This window comes from Xenopus tropicalis, chromosome 4 (assembly GCF_000004195.4).
Source record: "Xenopus tropicalis strain Nigerian chromosome 4, UCB_Xtro_10.0, whole genome shotgun sequence".
Lineage (NCBI taxonomy): Eukaryota > Metazoa > Chordata > Amphibia > Anura > Pipidae > Xenopus > Xenopus tropicalis.
The window spans coordinates 54,752,252-54,773,849 of NC_030680.2; the positions used below are offsets into that span (position 1 = coordinate 54,752,252).

General features: G+C 39.0%; 1 protein-coding gene across 1 annotated transcript in view; it reads left to right on the forward strand.

Annotated features, from left to right (window-relative positions):
* Positions 1-20,756, forward strand: part of adamts18 (ADAM metallopeptidase with thrombospondin type 1 motif 18) — a 56,113-nt gene extending 35,357 nt beyond the window's left edge. Inside the window, exons 15-23 of the mRNA XM_012962278.3 lie at positions 1,720-1,843; positions 3,992-4,236; positions 13,598-13,739; positions 13,854-13,980; positions 14,583-14,787; positions 15,131-15,322; positions 16,456-16,668; positions 17,126-17,273; positions 18,156-20,756. Coding sequence (XP_012817732.1) covers positions 1,720-1,843; positions 3,992-4,236; positions 13,598-13,739; positions 13,854-13,980; positions 14,583-14,787; positions 15,131-15,322; positions 16,456-16,668; positions 17,126-17,273; positions 18,156-18,289 — 1,530 coding nt within the window. The 3' untranslated portion in view covers positions 18,290-20,756. The remainder of the gene's footprint in view (positions 1-1,719; positions 1,844-3,991; positions 4,237-13,597; positions 13,740-13,853; positions 13,981-14,582; positions 14,788-15,130; positions 15,323-16,455; positions 16,669-17,125; positions 17,274-18,155) is intronic.
* Positions 20,757-21,598: the final 842 nt, after the last annotated feature.

Here is a 21,598-nt window from a genome sequence, read left to right on the forward strand (position 1 = left end):
GTTTGTTAAATGGCATTTTAAATGTTCAGATAATGCTTAGGGTATGTTTTGTTAAGCCACCTTATTCACTCATCTAATTAGTTGTCCATATGTTTCCAGTAAGCAAACGCTACCTTTCTGCATGGTAATTAGGAAATGTGCTGTTCCCAGAGACACCCTATAGTGTGTAAGTGGAATGGTTAAAGAAAATGCTGTGATTCATATGCATTTATGTATGCAAACTATTTCAGAATATCATAGAATGAAAAATTTTTTTTTTTTTACTATTTATTGTGGCTGGGGAATCTCTTTATTATTTATTCTTGACTACAGTATACTCTATACCAGAGTTCCCAAACCTTTATTACTGGTGAGCCACATTCAAATATAAAATGAGTTTGGGAGCAATACAAGCATGAAAAAAGTTCCTGGAGTGCCAAAAAGGGCTGTAATTGGCTATTTGGTAGGCCCTTGTAGACTGGCAGCCTGCAGGAGGTTCTGTTTAGCAGTATTGCTTATTTTATGCAAGTCAGACATTAAAAAAATAAGCACCTGGGAGCAACATCCAAAGAAACCCTGCAAAAACTTATGGGGTTGCGCAAATGTTGGGTGTTGGATTTTTACATTAAGGGGCACATTTACTAACCCACGAACGGGTCGAAATGAGTCCGATTGCGTTTTTTTCGTAATGATCGGTATTTTGCGATTTTTTCGTATTTTTTGCGATTTTTTCGGCTTCTTTACGAATTTTTCGTTACCAATACGATTTTTGCGTAAAAACGCGAGTTTTTCGTAGCCATTACGAAAGTTGCGTAAAATCTGGCGATTTTTCGTAGCGTTAAAACTTGCGCAAAAAGTTGCGCTTTTTTCGTAGCGTTAAAACTTACGCGAAACTTTGCACCTTTTAAGTTTTAACGCTACGAAAAAGGCGCAACTTTTCGCGTAAGTTTTAACGCTACGTAAAAAGCGCAACTTTTTACGCAACTTTCGTAATGGCTACGAAAAACTAGCGTTTTTACGCAAAAATCGTATTGGTAACGAAAAATTCGTAAAGAAGCCGAAAAAATCGCAACAAATACGAAAAAGTCGCAAAATGTTCGTTTTCAAGTCGGAACTTTTCCAATTCGGGTCGGATTCGTGGGTTAGTAAATCAGCCCCTAAGGGTTTAGACAATGCTGCGTATGAGGATTGTGGGGAGCAAAACATTAATCTTTGATTGAAAATGGAGTAGGGGGTAGGGAAAGAGTGGATACAAGGAGGGGTGGTTGCCAGGAGTTGTTCAATTACATGTTTTACGTTTGAACACTGAAACATTAGTACTATATTGCTGTCACTTAATAATCATTTTTTTTCTTCAAAAATACTATTTTGTTATGAACTGACCTTAGAGTTACATGACCTGTATAAAAGCACTGGGCCTGCTGCCTTGTGCTTTTATATGGTTACGTAAATCCTCTGTGACTTCTAATATCTACCTTTCTTTCTTTCTATTTCTTGTCTTCTTATAAAATGTGTGCTGTTCCATTTTGTGCTCTGAGGTTATGATTGTTTGTCTGCATTGAGATTTGCATTATCTACAAAGGTTTAATATCCACTTACTGAAGGTACAAACTGGAGAGCAGATTTTCATTTCAGCTTGGCTCTTAACATGACGAAATGAGATACTGCATCCTGTGATATGATCCTCTCTGACATTAACAGGCTTTTAATGCAGTTTTTGTTTTGCAATTATGTTGGCAGCTTGTAGGGTGCGATTATGTTCTTGGATCAAAAGCGACTCTCGATGCCTGTGGGGTTTGTAAAGGTGATAATTCAACATGCACATTCTACAGAGGGCAGTACCTAAATCAGCACAAAACCAATGGTAAGAAAGTGTCATTGGCCAGTACCAATTATATCTGACTTAAATATACCACAAGCACAGCACATGTCCAATTTCTCTATATTTTATGTAATAAAATAATCACTTTCTTTATTTAAAATAATTTCTCTATATTTTATATATTAAATTGATGTCAGATAATAAGTTTTAATAATATTTTCCTAACATTGTCTGCAGAAATGTCCACTAGCCATATCTGATTAGGTTGATGACCCTGTTCACTCAGGGCAATATTAAAATATTTTGATTGTGACACAAAAGACTTGTGCCAGCTCACAAAGCTCATTAGAAATATACGCTACAGTTTCGTTCTATTTATTGTATTAAATGGCTAGCATAGGGGTAAAAGTCTTTGGGCCTGATTCACTATAATAGTGCGATAAAATGTGCGCTATTTTTAGTGTGTGCTAAAAATTTTACCGCGTCTTAATTTTGGCGACTTTTCGCACGATTCACTATAAGCATACTTGCGTTTTTTTACGCGCGATATTGCATGCGTTATTTAACTCGCGAAGACTATTTCAATGCGGTATTTGCCGGTACATGCGCTAAATTACACACACGAATAGTCGCCGCATATGAATGGTAGCATTGAAATAGTGTATAAAAATTGTCGCTGCATATAAATGGTGTATATAAATATTAGCCACATATAAATGGTAGCATATAAATGGTATCATATAAATAGTAGATGCTTATAAATAGTAGCCGCTAGTGATGAGCAAATGTGTTCTGGTTATCTTTAGTGAAAAATTAGCAAATCTTTCGAAAGATCCACGAAACGGCAAAAATGTTGTGCGGGCAAAAAAAATGTTGCCTGTGACTATTATTTTTTGACGCTTTTTGACGATTGTTTTGCGAAATTAATGAAAAAATCCGCCGCGAAAAAATTCAACGCACGTCCAAAAATTCGCTGCGAATCCATGCCTGGCGAAACATTTCATCACTTGTAGCCAAATATAAATAGTCGCGCAAATGAACGCACGCCATGTTAGCCATACACGCCAATACTTGCAGAAAATTACTGTATTAAAAATGAACATTTCGCTGCAAACTGGCGGCTGCGTCACTCTAGGGGAAACACAGACTTCAATAAATAACACTGCAAAGTCCATATTTTATTGCAAAAAACTCATTTACTGTCCTTTTCTATAATTATCGCCTGCCTCTAGTAGGTGTTAATTTTGAGTAAAATTGAGTAAAAAGACACATACTTGAATAAATAACACTGTAAGTCTATATTTTATTGCAAAAAACTCATTTACTGTACTTTTCTATAATTTTTCGCCTGCCTGTAGTAGGTGTTAATTTTCGCATAACTTAATGCAATATTTAGTGCGCAAAAGTTATAGTGAATCATGCGATCGTATACTTTTCAGCGCGGAAATTAACACATGCGGTAAAACTAGCGCGAGAAATACTGCATGCCAAAATGGCGATTTATCGCACACGATAATACTATGGTGAATCGCGCGCAAATTATCGCGTCTTTTTTACCGCAAAAAAGCGTGCGATAATTTTTATCGCACTTTAGTGAATCAGGCCCTTTATGTGGGTGTTTTAAATGTGCATTAGCCAAATTTCAAGAGGAGATATGTTCAAAACTAACCTTAGACCCCCAGCAAGCATTCCACAACCTTGCTCTCCTCACTGTGAAGAACTTGTCAAGTGAAAAGAAAAGATTCCCTGCCATCTGTCTATAATAATCAGGGCCGGAACTAGGGTTAGGCAGAAGAGGCAGCTGCCTAGGGCGCAACGATGGAGGGGCGCCAGGCAGGAGCCTCTCCTGCCTACCCCTAGCGCTACTTTGTCATTGCCTCCGCCGCTTGTCATTAGCGGCGGAGGCAATGACTGAACTAACCGCCCCGCCCCCCCTGCACCGCCTCCTGTGCATTGGCGCGCATGCGCCGTTCGGGGGGGCGGGGAGGTGGGCGGAGTTTGCCGACCGGGCTGCCTAGGGCGCCCGGTCGGCTTGGCCCGCCCCTGATAATAATGTTCCATATATACAGTATATACTGTATGTACTTACTGCTTTTTGTGTAAACAGTTCCATGGCTACCATTATACTTTCTTTAGATATTATTTTGCTGTAATAACAAATAATGTTTTGTTTTTTTATTTTTGTTGTAGGATATTATTCAGTTGTAACTGTACCAGCTGGAGCCAGAAGTATACACGTGCGTGAACATGAAGTATCTACCAGTTATCTTGCAGTGCGCAACCTAAAGAAAAAGTATTACCTAACTGCAGATTGGACTATTGACTGGCCTGGGAAGTTCTCATTTGCAGGAACCATTTTTAACTATCAACGATCTTTCCAGCAACCTGAAAGCATTTATGCAGCTGGACCCACCAATGAGACACTGGTCTTTGAAGTAAGATTTTGCACTTAATTGTCTCTGATAATTCATATATATATATATATACATTTATCCAACAATATGATTTGTTAAATGGCAAATAGATTTACATGGGACTGGATAAATTGAATCAATCTGGACCTCATATCGAGAACATCAATATAAATCACAGATCCAGAAGCAACTGTATCATAACTCTCTTCTCATTTACTGCAGAATCAGTACAGCCTTAATCAAGATTTAAAGCGTTAATATGCCCTTAATCACAACATTTCAGAAGTAAAAAAAAAAAAATATAATGTATAAAGAGAGATATGGCATATGAACACGTTTTTTCTACTGGGTAATAAAAAATATTGTTGGCCTTTATACAAACTTTATTCAAATAAGATATTGTAAGTTCCTTCCCTCAACCATACACAGACAAATACTTGATAGCTGACCCCCACAGTCATTGCTGTTTAGGATGTATTGTGTTGTTATTAAACATACTGTATATATATATATATGTATAATGTCTGTAAAAATGGCACCTAATGGATAATAGGTAATGAGTGCTGCCCTATATCAAGACATGTTTTGTTTCTAGATTAAAAGTATGCCAGGAGGTATTAGTGATACTGCTATACAGAATCTACACTTGAGTCAAAGAAACCCATTGGTGTTTTTTGTTTTTATTTCATTTGGTCAGAAGGGCCTGTTTGCTATTTGTTTACCACCTGAAAATATCTTGGACTCATTTTGTGTACTTATTTGTACACATTTTTAAATCAATCCAATGTTATAGCCTCTGCCATATTATTAAATAAGGCTCATTTTAAAATCACTATTTTAAATTGTTCCTGGTAATTCCCTAGATAATGTGTGTATGTTGTGAGTACTCATCCAAATGATTTTTGGCCTGGCAAGAATAAAAATCTATACATTGCGAAAATACTGAATGCTTATACGACTCTGGATGACAATTTTAATTTCAAGCTTTGCTATCTTATTTCCAATCTCTGAAATTGGTGTGACATTTTGGAATCATATGTCAAACCTCGGTCAATGATACTTAACGGTGTACTTCACGGAAATGCTCCGATGTGCTATGGTTGCTTAAAGTTTCCAAAAATTCCTTTAAAACTAATCACAGTATCTGGTAGTGAGACGGAGCTCATGCATGTTAGTCATGGCCAACTGATCTTTCTATGAATAGCATTATTATGGAAATCAAATAATAAATATTAAGCAGGCAAAACACCAGATAAAGCACTGACTATGAATATTTTGCAGGCACTAGCAAAGCAGAAGTATTGGAATAAAGTCACATAGCAAGGGATGTATATTAAATATAAATCAAATTATTTCAATAATGTATCAAATGGTGAGCTCTAACTTTCACCCAGTGATATATATGCCTCTAAATATACCATACAAATGAATAAAGAGCAGAGGAATTCATCCAGTGGTGATCTTTAATTTCACACTTTGATTAATCTGCTTGTATAATCTCAAAAATGCCCAGTGAGGATCATTATCAGTCTCTGTTTCAGTCTGCTTGCTTCACTCAAGGCAATATTAAAATATTTTGATAGTGATTTAAAAGACTTGTGCCAGTACAAACAATCATAGAGGAAAAGCGATGTTGCAAATCCTGTCAGCAGCAAGAACACTTATAGCCTCCACCTGGAAATCTAATAATAGCCTCACAATTGACATTCTACTCAGCCAAATTAACATACAACCTTTGTACAATCAGATGTTTGACCAATACAATGCAAAATCCATCAGGTTCCAAAAGGATTGGAACTCTTGGCTAGTATTTATCCAAAATATGATATGGATCCCAACAATAATCTACTTATACTCTAGTTTTATATAACCTTTATACATGTTTCAGGGTGTATGTATGTATAAACAAATTATAAACAAAGATTTCTTGTATCTGGATATATGTCTCTGGACATCTGCCTCACAAAGGAATCTTATGAAAACTCCAGATTGAAACTGACCACAGGGACCCAGACATCTGTAATTAGAGGTTAATGATATTTAGATACGTTTTAGCTAAAATGGAAACAAGGAGACTGTATTAGTCATTTCTTTATAATTATCATGTTGGTCAGGACGATGACTGCTTGTCCAAGAACAAAGACCATACTGTACATCACATATATGTTTTTACCAATGCAAATACACAATGGAAAGCTAGACTTACTACTTTGCACAGATATGAACAGTATAAAATGTGTAATGCTATATATCAGTCCCTTACTAATATGCTGGTTTGCAGCTGTTTTTCACATTACGAGCAAAATGGGATGAAAAAATCTGCAGTTTGTCTTTTTTATGTATATGTATTGCCCAGTTTGCCCTTAAGATGTTGGAAAATATATTTTATTGAGTATTTATGTCAACAAAGAAAGCAGTGCACCAACATTTTAAGTACTTAAAGGTCCCTTGGCCCCTTTAGGGGCAGGTATTAATTTTGGTTCAGTAGGTAATAAAATGCATTAAAAACTGAATGTAAAGATATCAGCTGAAAGAAGAAATACATTTTATATTGTACTTTTGTGCATCTGGCAGACTCCAGTCATACCGTCTGTGGTTTTAAACTTAAGAAGCTGTAAATTTTATAACTCTTTTCTTTGTGGTCAAGCTTGCTGAGTGTTGTGTCTGAAGTCAGGTGGTCGGTGGGTTAGGCGTACGTCCTAAGCTCAGCACAGTACTGGTAGGGAACATGCTTACCAACTTTTCATTTGGGAACACTTGGTATTTGGCTGAGTAAGATCTGGATGGTGTCCACCTAAGTAGTCTGTAACCCTGGAGGTCCTTCCAGCTTGCAAGCACCACATTACTGGCTCTAAGTACAGACTTTTATTGTTGATTTGTTAGGAAATGGCTTCTTTTATTATTTAAGAGATTGCTTAAATAAGGCTTGGAAAAGTTCCACTCAATTTCTATTAATAGAATCATTACATAGTTTTGGATGATAGCTTTAGATTTTTTGTTATGACTGCTATATTTTCTTTTTTTCACACTATGCACATTACAAGCTACTGTAACTAATCAATATATTATGTAGATTTAACATGCAGCAACATTTGCAGGCAAAGGACATACTGTAGTTCTTGGCAGTGGATCCCTTTCAAATCATTTCAGATTTTGAATGCTGTTTCACTTTTATATTTAATTTTCATACTGTGTGTGTACCTTTTTTTTATCTAAAGGTAAAGGACACTTGAAAACCTTCCTAATTAGGAAAATGGCTTTAGCAGAATGAGTTTTGTTTTATATATGCATATATATATATTTAGTGTGTCCAGAGAAAGCACTCACGGCATCAGGTCTGCAAAATATAATGGTTTATTCTATACCCATATCTATGCATTTCGATCCCCAAAGGATCGTCGTCAGGATCAAAACACATAGATATGGGTATGGAATAGACCATTGTATTCCACAGACCTGATGCCATGAGTGCTTTCTCTGGACATAGTATGCTTTTATTGGTCAGCACCTGGCAAATCGGTGAGTGTTGATGATTTTATATATATATATATATATATATATATATACAAGGAAGAGTGGAGCACACCCTATAAAAGTGCAAATGCCCTGGTGCTGGCTAAAATGAGGCAATATATGAACAGAGAGCCGCACACACAAGGACTTAACGATAAAGTGAAAAAATTTTATTCAAAAAAATCCAACGTTTCGAGTACTAACTGTACTCTGTTTGTCCCTGAGGAAGAGTACACTTAGTACTCGAAACGTTGGATTTTTTTGAATAAAATTTTTTCACTTTATCGTTAAGTCCTTGTGTGTGCGGCTCTCTGTTCATATATATATATATATATATATATATAAAAGGAAACATGGGAAGCCGCTCCCACAGGGCTTATGATGATAAAGAAACTTTTATTGCCAGAGTACTAATGTTTCGGCTGTAGCACCAGCCTTTTTGAGAAAGGCTGGTTCTACAGTCAAAACGTTAGTTCTCTGTTGGCAATAAAAGTTTCTTTATCATCATAAGCCCTGTGTGAGCGGCTTCCCATGTTTCCTTATTCACTACTTCTTGAAGACTGCACCCAGGCATAATAATCTTCCTTATACATGAGTGCCGGCGGCTCCTGTTTCTATATACAGTATATATATATATATATATATGTAGCCCACTTTATCTTTATATGTGGCACTACCTGCTGACATGTCACTATACTTGGCGCTTTCAGAGATCCTGAGCCCCGCTTACTTTGGGGAACAGCTGTTACTCTATACTTTGGCGTGCCTCCACCCAGGATAGGGATAGAATGAACTATAACTCCCCTCCTGGGACCCTAATACTGTACTGCAGTATGAGGACTCCCAACACTCCTGGCACCTTGCCCCCTCCCTGGGGTAGTTGCTTACCAGGCAGATGGATCCTCCAGATATGCAGAGACAGGACACTGGATTGATGTTTAACCAGTGGAACTTATTTATTGTACAGATGTGTTAGACAGGCAGATTGCATACAGGAGCAATGAGGCAGTCAGGGTATACTCCCTCTTCCTTAAGAGACCCTCTCTCCACGAGATATTAGCAGTACTACACGCCAGATGATTCCCTTTAGGGGTTCCCTCCGGTACTTCTCGCCAGAAGCCCCTCTCTAGGGCACTTCCCGGTACTCCCGCCAAGCGGACACCCCCTCAGCAGACCTCACCCCGGTACTTCCACTTAGATACCCCTGGATTAGGCAAATCTCCTATACTTAGCACTTTATACCCTGACTCCAGCTATGAGTGCTGGTGGATCTTAATCCATTACACCTCCTGTCGGGGCCACGCTGCCCAGCTAGATTGCCTGTCTCCCACTCCTAGAGTGGTCTATAACAAATCTCTAACTGTCTAACTCTAACCTGTTGTTCACCTCTTATCCAAGAGGGGTCCCAGGCTGAAAGACCTGCAGGCACATGGCTGCACAGCCTTATATACTGTGTGCACCCTGTGGCCTAACTATTGAACTGCAGGGAAGCTAAATCCCAGTTAACCCTTATAGTGCCAACCCCCCCGAGGTGTCCCACTACTAAAGTGTTACCCTCCCTGGGGTCTATCCTGGGGGCAACCACCTAGGGGACCCAATTTCTAGGGAACCCTACATTCTCCCCCTTGACAAAAAATGTCACCTCCTGGCTGACATACCTTTAACCAAAACATATACATTTTACCCATACATTTCTTTTACCAAATACTTCTTCCACGGTCCCTCGCGGTGTCTGCGCCGAAACCTGTATCACTAGGGGAGGAAACAATAAATACAATTTTACCTTTCCCACCACCCCCAAAGTCTTGGTATAAGTCCCATAGAGTCTTTTTTCTGAAAGAAAATGCACACATACTCAGGAATGCACAGGACAATTATCTCTCAACAACAAAAGAAATTTTTATTAACTGCTCCTGTACTCCCCCCTCCTCCTTGAGGGAGTCCATACCCCCAGGTGATCCTCACCTCCAGGGGTCTTCCACCAACGGGTGGGCACACTGTAACTTGGGCAGCTCCAGCCGGCAGCTGCAACACCCTCCATGGGTCAGAACTCTGCGGGGGCAAACCCCTCCAACTGAACAGTAGCTCCCCTTGTTGGGAGTAGTGGCAGGCAGTCCAGGCCTCCACTAAACAGAAATTTAAACACAGTCCACCTTAGGAGAGTCCCCCTCACACCATGTAAGTGAACCTACTCTTGACGTCCTCATAGGGGGTGTAGTAACGCGGGTGAGGCTTTTCCACCTTCCCCCCATCTGGCAAGGTGTGTTCAATGCTGAAATACCTCGGTTTGGGATTGTGCTTCCCACAACTTTGAACGGCGTGTTTTAGCACCGTGCGGCCCCACCACCATTCTTTTTCCCGGGCACGCACATGTTTCCAGGCCTGTTGCCGTTTGGCCCTATCCGCAGAATTTAGAATGTTGAGGGGCATCTTTTCCTTTCTTTGAATGTTCTCTATTACCCACTCCTCCATCATGTGCTCAAGCTTATCATATACCCATACCGGTGCATATGGGAGAAAGTAGCCCCACAGCATGTGGACCCGGAAATTTAACACTCTTTGTATCCGGGACACTGAACGGAATACCGCAGGGTCTGCCTGGCCAGGTAAAACCCAAAAGTACTTCTCCTCCTCAGCACTAACTCGGGGAGGGGGCACAAAACTGCGCGGAGAGCCTGCCATAGCCCTTACGCTCTCCCCAGCCTCATCAGCAGATTCCTCTGCCCCAGTGGTATACTCACTGAGGGAGCAGACCCCCCTCTGACTATAAGGTGGCGGTGCCCTGCTGGCCGTTTTATCTCTAAGGCTCTGCAGGTAAGATGGTGGTGCCAGAACCTCATCAAGTCCCGACTCTGATGGTACAGGGGATGGGGGCCCCATTGCCTCAGCCCACGCTTGGTCCCGCTCCCCCTGATATTTATTCTTCTTAGGCCTCCCCCGGTGTCTCCGGGCCCTAGGTAAGGTGGATCTGCGCACCTCCCCCTCAGCAGGTGGTTCCGGGGCTACCCACACATCGCTCTGGGCCCCCCGTTCACTCACCTCTTCGGCCGCTGCTTCCACCGCCCGTGCAGTACCTTGTACAATGGGGGCGGGAGCGCAGGCCTCATCCCGGTCGACCTCACGCCCTGCCGAATCCCCCTCCAGATTGGGGTCCGCGGTTGCGGTATACGGTTCCAGGGGCCCCTCTTCCTCTTCACTGAGGGAAAGTTCCTCACATGCGTCAGCGAGGGCCTCCACCTCGATTACTTGGGCTCCTCTCGGCCCGGCCCCAAACGGCCCACTCCAGAAAGGTCGGTCACAGGTAGCACAGATGGCCTCCGGATGTTTCATGGAGCCAAATGACTCCACCTCGCAGCCCCCGCACAGGGGTACCATCCAGCGGAGGGTATCATCCACCTCCATCTCAGCAAAACAGCCGGACCACATAAACCTTCGGCCAGTGTCGCGTAGCCTCACTGCCATTCGCCTCCGTGCCCCAGCAGGGGTTAGTAATTCCTGCCCAGGTGGTAACGGCTTACTCAAATTAGGCATGCTGGTATTTGCGGTTGGCAAAGTGCGCAGCTCCTCTCTCCAGCTCAGTCAGACACACTCTGGCAAAGTTCCAAAATGGCCGCGGTGACGTCACCGGCCAAGTCGCGCCCTTCTCACTTTGGCGCACTTTTTCAACCACACGGTTGGCTAACGCTCTAAGGGGCGGCCCCCCCAATCAGGAATGTTCTGCCTCCTCCTCCTCACGGGACCCCCCTGGGAATTTCCCGGGTCTGTTTGGCGCCACAGTCCTGCAATCTGATTGGCCCAGAGCAACTCCTCTGCTCTTTTGGCGCCAATTATCCCTCACTGGGTACAGATTCAGGGTGCCCAAACTTTAATCCAGACGGAGGTCAGGCTTTCCACTTCACACTAGGCCCAAATGCTGTTATGGCCTTTCTGCACTTTTTTTTTTTTCTGTTCTTTTACTGCTGTCACAGATCTCAGCAGTGCCTCCAAATGTAGCCCACTTTATCTTTATATGTGGCACTACCTGCTGACATGTCACTATACTTGGCGCTTTCAGAGATCCTGAGCCCCGCTTACTTTGGGGAACAGCTGTTACTCTATACTTTGGCGTGCCTCCACCCAGGATAGGGATAGAATGAACTATAACTCCCCTCCTGGGACCCTAATACTGTACTGCAGTATGAGGACTCCCAACACTCCTGGCACCTTGCCCCCTCCCTGGGGTAGTTGCTTACCAGGCAGATGGATCCTCCAGATATGCAGAGACAGGACACTGGATTGATGTTTAACCAGTGGAACTTATTTATTGTACAGATGTGTTAGACAGGCAGATTGCATACAGGAGCAATGAGGCAGTCAGGGTATACTCCCTCTTCCTTAAGAGACCCTCTCTCCACGAGATATTAGCAGTACTACACGCCAGATGATTCCCTTTAGGGGTTCCCTCCGGTACTTCTCGCCAGAAGCCCCTCTCTAGGGCACTTCCCGGTACTCCCGCCAAGCGGACACCCCCTCAGCAGACCTCACCCCGGTACTTCCACTTAGATACCCCTGGATTAGGCAAATCTCCTATACTTAGCACTTTATACCCTGACTCCAGCTATGAGTGCTGGTGGATCTTAATCCATTACACCTCCTGTCGGGGCCACGCTGCCCAGCTAGATTGCCTGTCTCCCACTCCTAGAGTGGTCTATAACAAATCTCTAACTGTCTAACTCTAACCTGTTGTTCACCTCTTATCCAAGAGGGGTCCCAGGCTGAAAGACCTGCAGGCACATGGCTGCACAGCCTTATATACTGTGTGCACCCTGTGGCCTAACTATTGAACTGCAGGGAAGCTAAATCCCAGTTAACCCTTATAGTGCCAACCCCCCCGAGGTGTCCCACTACTAAAGTGTTACCCTCCCTGGGGTCTATCCTGGGGGCAACCACCTAGGGGACCCAATTTCTAGGGAACCCTACATATATATATATATGTATATATAAATTCTGCTATTGATAGTTGATAAACAGCAAGATAAACTTGCTTAGGGTAAAATCACATGGGGAGATTGTTCGGTCTTTTGTCCACCACCCCCCCCCCCCCCCACTTTCCTGAAAATGCTACATCGAAAACCTCAGATCACTGCCTGCTGCCCCCCCCCCCTTTTCTAGCAAAAGGAATAGTGTAAAAAGCCATGTGCTCATGAGTTACTGTATGGCATTATTCACAGGAAAACATACATGGGTGCTAGAGGGGTTGTCTGCTTTAAAAATTACATTTAAAGAATTAAAATTAAAAAATACAAATGTTTACCCTGCTACATCTTCCCCCTATCTCACATATTAGAAATTAAAGTATAATATGAAATGATCAGAGTTTCATTCTGCATTCAGACATATTTTTCACAACTTTTGCCCGGTATATTTATTGGTTAGATAATATTTAGTCTCATAATGTTAGTTCTGCTTTATTGAAGAAAATAAAATTAAATGTTTGTCAAATATTTTGTCCCCCTATGTTTTGGGGATTAGGTATTTGGTGGGACTTTTCAGTACAGCCCTGCTTCTGATCTCTAACACCCCGTAGAACAGAAGAGCTGCTAGAGGCAGTTTGCTGTCTGGTCAGTTTGCTTATGTACAGTATCTGCATTGCTGAATGTAGCAATTTATATAATGCTTTCGTAAAAACATTTGTTGACTTCAGGAAAGTGTTTAGCAAATTTGATAAAATTCAAATTGCTCAGGCTTCCCTAATCTTAAATGTAGTAAATGTGCCCCTAAATGTACTTAAGATTTAGCCAATGTCTTCCCAACATACATATGACTAGTTGTTCATAAATCTTGTTTATCGTATAGCAGCTGGTAAAAATGTTTTCTTTTATTGCATCAGATCCTTTTCCAAGGAAAGAATCAAGGACTTACTTGGGAGTACACCTTACCCAACTCTGTAAAAGAAAATACCACGACTATAATAACAAAGAACTTCTCTTGGTTCTCTGTGTATTCAGGGTGTTCTGTCACTTGTGGGGGAGGTGAGCATTGCTTCTTCTTGCCTATATTCTTTTAATTGCTTCATGTGTTGCACTTTCTTTTATTTCACCCTATATTTTCAAGCAGTATTAAATGTGTTTCTATTTCATTTCAAGGTCATATGATGGCAAAACTTGTTTGCATACAAGATCATTACATACAAGTTGATTCCTCTTTGTGTGCGCTTCAGGCCAAACCACATTCTGTTCCCAAAGTATGCAATGACCAGCCATGTCCAGCATAGTAAGTTTTTAATGTATATTTATTTGCAAGAAACAACAACAAGAGATCCTCTGCACTCACCCATTATCAATGTATATAGGACATTAAGACATTCTGTGCATTAAGCTACTAAGAAATGCCCTTCACAGGGATTGTTTGTCCATATATTGCAATATACTTCAAGCTGGCCAACTGCGTCAATGCCATCCCTTCTGGCCAGTCCTACACTGACTTATGCGATTCATTAAGAATTCTACTGCTTCAATATACTTTTAGCAAAGGGACTAAGTTTTACCTGCAACTTAAAACCCCCATATGGTTGTCCTTTTATTGGCTCCACTGGGATCACCTGACTGTAGCTGGGAAGGGTGGGAGCTGGCCACTGCTCCTATATAAACTTTTTTTTGCTATTTATTTGCAAGGCCATAGAAGATAAGAACAGACATATGTCTATCTCTATTTTTTTTTACATTTATAATATATAAACAGGTGTGCATTATAAACTGCATTGAATTGATCTCACCTCTTCCACTGAATGTGGGCTCATCCATTTACCCATGATATGTATTTAAAACCTCTCTGTTATTAAAATAACCTTAATCTCAACTTTATCTTGTTTGCAGCTGGTCAGTTAGTGAATGGAGCTCTTGTAGTGTTTCATGTGGTGGAGGACAACAAACTCGCCAAATTCAGTGCGTTCAGAAAACTCTAATGCAAACTGAGATGTTGGTGGGCCATTCACAATGTCCAGTAAGCACTCCTAGTCAAGTGCAGGCTTGCAACGTTCAGGATTGCCCAGCAGAGTGGAGCTCAGGCCCCTGGTCTCAGGTACTTAACAATTGCCTTCAGATTAAAAGGAAATTAAGTTTCTTAGAGTCAAGTATTCTGTTCAGCACAAATTCACATATTCACCATTGAAAGAAGTATTCACAGAGATATGTGGTTTTTGTAGTTCAGACAATATTATTATTATTATTATTATTATCATCATTCTTTGGGTTAATAATCAAAGCTATAACTTGTGATAAGCCTGATATCACTTGGTTATGCATGGTATAATACCCTTGGTTATTATAAAAGTTGTTTTCTGTGAAGTGTGGCAAGACAAGAGCAGTTTTAATAATATGAGATACATGATTTTGAACCCATAAGTTGCAATATTTGTTTTCAGTGCTCCAGAAGCTGTGGCAAGGGAATGAAAAAACGAGAGGTTTTCTGCAGAAGTATGAATTCAGGAAAATATAAAATTCTTCCAGAAAATCTGTGCCCCATGCAAGCAAAGCCAGAATCCACAGAAAGCTGTGTGCTAGCACGTTGCCAGAAACATGACAAACTCCAGTGGGCAATATCTGCTTGGACTGAGGTAACAATTAAAAAAAAGATGCATAAATATAATTTTTAAGGAATCCTATCCTTTCATGATTTAATTGATCCATTTTTTTTTTTAAAGGAATCTTAATCTGTGCTAGACAGTTTTTTACTTTTTAAAATGTATGTATTTATCAATCAATCAGTCTGCTTATTAGTTCTGTATATCCTGCAGTAATGTATACAATGGGGTTCAAACAGGATCCACGGCTAAAGCTGGCCAGACACCTGAAAATCTGATTGTTTTGTGGAGGTTGATATAGATATATGTATTAATGGGCCACATAAGCTGTTAACTTGGTCAGCATACAGTATTTTTTATGCCATAGACTGTTTTACAGTTCTCCCACCTCAGTTTGCTTTCTTTATATGATTTGACTTCTTTTCTTTTATATATAAGCCTCAAGTCATTCAAAATAATCTTCTTAAATTATTGACATTGAGGTATTCCTAGACTACAGTAATGCAAACATTGCTTGTTCTAGGAATAAATACATACTTACATACCGTACTTACAAACATACATACATACATACATAGATACATAAAGTGATTGATCCTGTTTTGTATGGCTACAGATGTTATAAAATTTGAATGATTATGTAGCTAAATAAATGTTAAGTGAATAAAAAAATGGTGTTAAATATGGCAGCTCAGCTGCACCCTGATATTCCCCTAATTTTATGTCTGATTGATGCAGACTGGGGGCTGGTAGGTGATGATAGATGGAGAAGCAACCAGCCCACCCCACAAGAATAGATCACTATGAAATGTTGCCAGTGGGGCAGGATACAAATGTGCAAAAAATATGTCCATTTGTTTGTGTCCATTCCCTTCATAATTGTACCCTAAAAACTCAGCTATGCAGCATGACAAAATTACTGTTGGAAAACACAGGGCAAAGGTTTAGCAAGCAGAAAATGGCCATAATTTAACATTTCAGTCAATCATTTTTTTCAAATATAGTCTTCTTTATATTAGAAAATAAAATTGCTTATATTTTGCTTTTCCTTAATTTGTGGCTACATCAACATAAGTCAGGTTTACTTCTGTTCTCTACAGCTAATCGAGGAAAATGAAATTCATATTCCTTTCTTTTTTCCTTGTTTCATCCTGTATTTAATACAGTGTTCAGCAACATGTGGTCCTGGTGTTAAAAAACGTGAACTGAAGTGTGTTGAAAAAGATTCTCATGGCAAACTCATCCCTTTTCCGTTAAAAAGATGCCGCAGTGTGAAGAAAGTAAATATAGCTCTGGAACAGCCATGCAACAGCGCACCATGTCCTGTGCATACACCATACAGTACTTTTAATGGATGGCATGCATCTCCATGGCAACAGGCAAGTATAGTGTGAAGATACCAAGAAGTAGTAGACAAAAGTTTCTGACATGTTCTTTTGAATCAGTTTTATTACTAGGCCCAAAGAAAGTTTTTTTTTTGTTGAGCTAGGCTTATATGAATTATTGAATAGGGGATTGGGGAAAATGCCAAAATTTTACCAAGAAAAAATCGTGACTTATAATAATTGGGTCCTGCTGTCTATGACGTTATACACACAGAAAATGGTTGACATGCAATATTTAATACAAATATAAACATATGTGTTTGTGGAACTTTAAATGGGTGCTGGTACAAATGCAGTACAGCCTGAAAAATTGGCTTTGCTTTTTGAATTCCATAGCAGAAATTCAGTTTTAAAATCTGATTTTCCACATTTAATATCAGTATACTTACATCTTATATTTATTTGAAGCATTATATTCTTGAATAACAAATACATGTATATGTTAAATTAGTGCTCCGTTACATGTGGTGGAGGCGTGCAAAGCCGGAGTGTACAATGCGTTCACCAGGGAAGACCAGCTGCTGGATGTTTGCCATATCAGAAACCTCCAACTTCTCAAGCTTGTAACATACACTTTTGCCCAACTTCAGAAACACAAGGTAATGTTAATGTGATATTTATAAAAATACTTTTTATGACTGGTTCTATACTGATTTCAAACTAGGTGGCCCGCTTGGTCTTATTGTGTATAAGAACACTGATTATGAAACGATTTATCACAACACCAGAATTTAAATTCTACTACTACTGCCTCTGGGGCCCCCACACCCCCTGCAGGGGCCCACACCACCCGTCCGACCCCCTCCCCCAAGTGTGTGCATATTTAACTTACCCTCAGTGTATCGTGGAAGGGAGACCAGCGGGGATCAGGTCTGGGTCTGGATTTGTTTAACTTGGTAGAGTGGGGGGGGCAGATTTATCAAAGTTTGTATTTTTTCATGTAGAAGTGAATGGGAGATGTCCTAAATATTTTGTCAATTCCAGATTTTCTCTTTATTTTCAAGCTTAGCGGCCCATTCAAAATTACACAAAAATTATGAATTCAAGATACTAGAGGTTTCTTTACAGTTTTATTTTAGCACATTTTTTATTCAGATTTTTTAAGAAATAAGGTAACATTTAAGATATTTTTTAAAGTTTGAGTTTAGTTGAGGAAAAAAATATGAACATTACACAAATACAAACTTTGATAAATAAGTCTCCACATGTGCTCACAAACGATTTCCAGCTATTTGTTCCTTTACTTTACTTCTAACTAAATAGAGAAGGAGCTGATGACCAATCATGTATGTTTGCTGGACTACATTATTTACCATACTGTCATGTCTGTTTTTATGCTTGTAGGCCTGTCACTGCTTTTCATAAATGTCTATTACTCTTCTGTCTCTTTTAATGGATGTACTAGCTATTTATACCATTTTTCATTACAACATTTTGTGAAACAGAACACTAACCGGCAAACTTTATTTGTTTTTCAACAGAAAGTGCTTCTTGCATTGATTACTACAGCTGGTGTTCCCTGGTCCCCCAGCATGGCGTCTGTAACCATAAATTCTATGGCAAACAGTGCTGTAAATCATGTGCACGAAAGAAAAACTACCGGGACACATTTTGAGCTTCTTTTGAATGCATCTTTTTTAATATATCACAGCCTATCATTTCCTCTGGTGTCTGGTATCCAGAGAATAAACCAGACCATCAGTTCTGAAACCTTATTTGGAAAAAAGTCAAGTGATTTTAAGAAAAGGTGGAATTTAACCTACAGTAACAAGATGGTAAATCATTATAACAAAACTATGTCAGTTATTGGAATTAAGCATGATATTCTTCTGGAAGTAAACCATGTTTTGAAGGGTCTTCGTCAAAACAAACAGAAGTCACTTCTGAGAACACATAAAGAGGTCCTACAGTTTCAGGTCTAATGGGGATTGTTTAATAAAGCACTTGTACAATGCAATTTATTTTATTAGTATTCTGATAATATTTCTGATGACTTTCAAGATTGTTTCAGAGATAAACCACGAAGAAACAGAATAATTTTGTTACTGACTAACCACCTGAAGAAGGACAAATGTAGGGGATCATGAATTGTTGTCAGAAGATGGATGGTGCTGTCCATACACATATGGTGCTGAGCATAATTATTTTATGGGCTGGACCCTAAAAATAAATATTTTAATATAATTTACAGTGAGCCAATGAATTCTTAGGTAGGCCATGGGCCAACTACAATCTCCTCATGAGAAACAACTTTTTATTCCATTTGGATAAACAATGATTTGTTCCATATATTTGGAAATCAGAAAAGTCTTCATCTGTCTTTTATATTTATTGCCAAGAACTTATATGAACAATATGAATACTGTGGCAATGCTGGCTTCAGGACAGTACTTTTGGCACAATATATTATAGAATGAAAAACTTTCAGGTGAAAAAAGAGATTTGCTTTTTGTGGTGCTTATTATCTGGCTTGCTGCTGGAAAAGCAAGTTTTTGTGAAAATGATTTGTACTGTTGTAGATTCCATGTAGTAAAAAGCAATTCATAGCAAAGTATAGTTAGAACAGGCTATAGCAAAACAAAAAACATATTGAAAAGTACTTGACGGAAGTTGGCGTACAATTTATTGTGTAATTTATTTGGCAAATAAATGAAAATACTGTAAATTGACATTAAGCATAATAGTAATGTTCTTTCAGGCAGTTCTGTGAATGACAGAGTATTTGGAAGCTGAATGCTGGGCACTGTGTATGTGCTAAAGTAAAGAATGGGTTGGCTATGAGGAACTGTACATTATTAGATGAAAAGCGTTTACATTAATAGTAGAAGCATCCTAACACTGAACAATATTATGTGATATTTTATAAAAGGTCAATTTTGAATAATATTCAAAAGGTCAGTTTTTCATAGCAACTACATCAAATACTGGAAGAAGTAGGCAAATTAAACATTGGTTTAAATAAAGGCAAAAAACCTATTTAATATACTAAGCACATTATCTAGGACAGTATACAGTATATGGGGAGTTGGCTAATTAAGGGACTGTTTTACAATTATTCATATTTTTTTTTTACAAGCAATACCAGTGCATAACGTAAAAAAAAATATGGCACTTTTCTATTGAACTACTTATTTTCCACTCTCTGGAATGATTTGGATCTGGATTCCCCTAGTTTGATCTTTCATAAATGTGCCCCTAGGTGTATTAGATAAATATTTAATGACTACATTTAATTACCATTAGGAATGCTGTGTGCAGCGGTTGCCTGTAGATGTTTGGTTTGATGCCATGTATTAAATGATGCCTCTTTAAATCCAAATTAGGTAAAAAAAAAAAAGATCAAATAAATAAATGATTGAATTGCCAAACCAGCGGGGTTCAGACATGGTTATGTCCTACTATAATTTTCTGAGGAGTGGCAATATGAAATATATTTATGGAATTTGACAAAGCAAGTTTAATTTTACTACAAGGCTAAACGTAACATTTAAATCTATGATTACCTAACTCAGCACTAATGGTAGACAGCGGTCAGTTAAAATTAGCAGCTTAGTTAATTCAAAACATATACTTCTTTTGTACTTCAGTACATTTCTGCTTACAAATTAGTCCTTACGCACAAACTGTAGAGCCAGAGTAAATAACCATTGGCTTGAGCCTTTAATACCTTTCTGGCTGCCCTCAGTTTTTTTATCATGTTTATGCTGTTGGCGGCAATTCTAAAACTTCTGGGAAAACCATGTATTTTTTTTAAATGCCCATATTCAAATATATTATCGTATTTGAAACACTGTATTTAAAAAAAAAATAATAATAATAAAAGTCCAACAGACAGGTCTGTGTGTGAGATTTTATAATTGTGAACATATGAGCATTTTAATTAATTATTATTTGTGAAGTTTGAATTTTATATTATTGTTTGTGTAATAGCTCCACTGGCACTAAAAGGGGTTATACTTTGTCATAAACCCATAATATGATGTACAATAGTTGTATAGAGTTGTATTATTTATGTTTTATATTACATGCAGAATGCTGTACATTTTTCCAATAAAATAATAAAGCTGTATGTATCAAAGCAACGTCATATTTTTAGTTCTTAACATGCATTTCATACAGAGACACATCTGTGCTTGTATTAAGTGGAAGTAATGAGGCAATGTCAATTATTTAAAAGCCTGTTGCAAGAATGATCCAATTTATCAAAGATTAAAATGGGCTTCCGAGTAGTTTGATCTGTTTTGGCATTTGTCAAAACCTCCCTGAATGTCAGGAAAATAGTATTGAACTGACAGATTTATCAAAATGTATAAGGTGTTAAATAAATTGGTAAATACAAAACATCTGAAAACATTTTACCAAGTGGCATGAGGCTTTTAAAGCAAAATGTCAGACGTAATCGGTCTTTACTCTTCCTAAATTACTATGTTAGGTGGCAACTATTATTATTACTGCTCAGTAAAAGTTAACTTGAGCCAGGAAATCAGCCCTCGAGTGTGTTTAATTTGAAGTCTAAGCTTTACAATGTTTTGAAAAGGGCAAGAAACACCACTAAACTGATGTGCACATGAAAGGGGCATACTGTATTTATAAGTTGGCATACTTAATTGTACAAAAAAAAATGTACCCTTAAAGGAGAACTAAAACAAATATGGGTAGAAATGCTGTATTTCACACACTGAACTTACTGCACCAGCCTAATGTTTCAAATTCTCTATAACAGTATGTTATAGAGTATAACATAACAGTATGATCCTGGCGTTCAAAGTTGTGCACATGGGGTCACCATCTTGGATTTTGTTTGGAATATCAGTGACACTGGTCATCAAAAATAATCAAGCAGGAAATAGGGTTCACGTTTCATTGAAGCTTATACTACAGGGCTGATCATTAAATTCCAATGCTAATTTAATCGGAGTCTAAA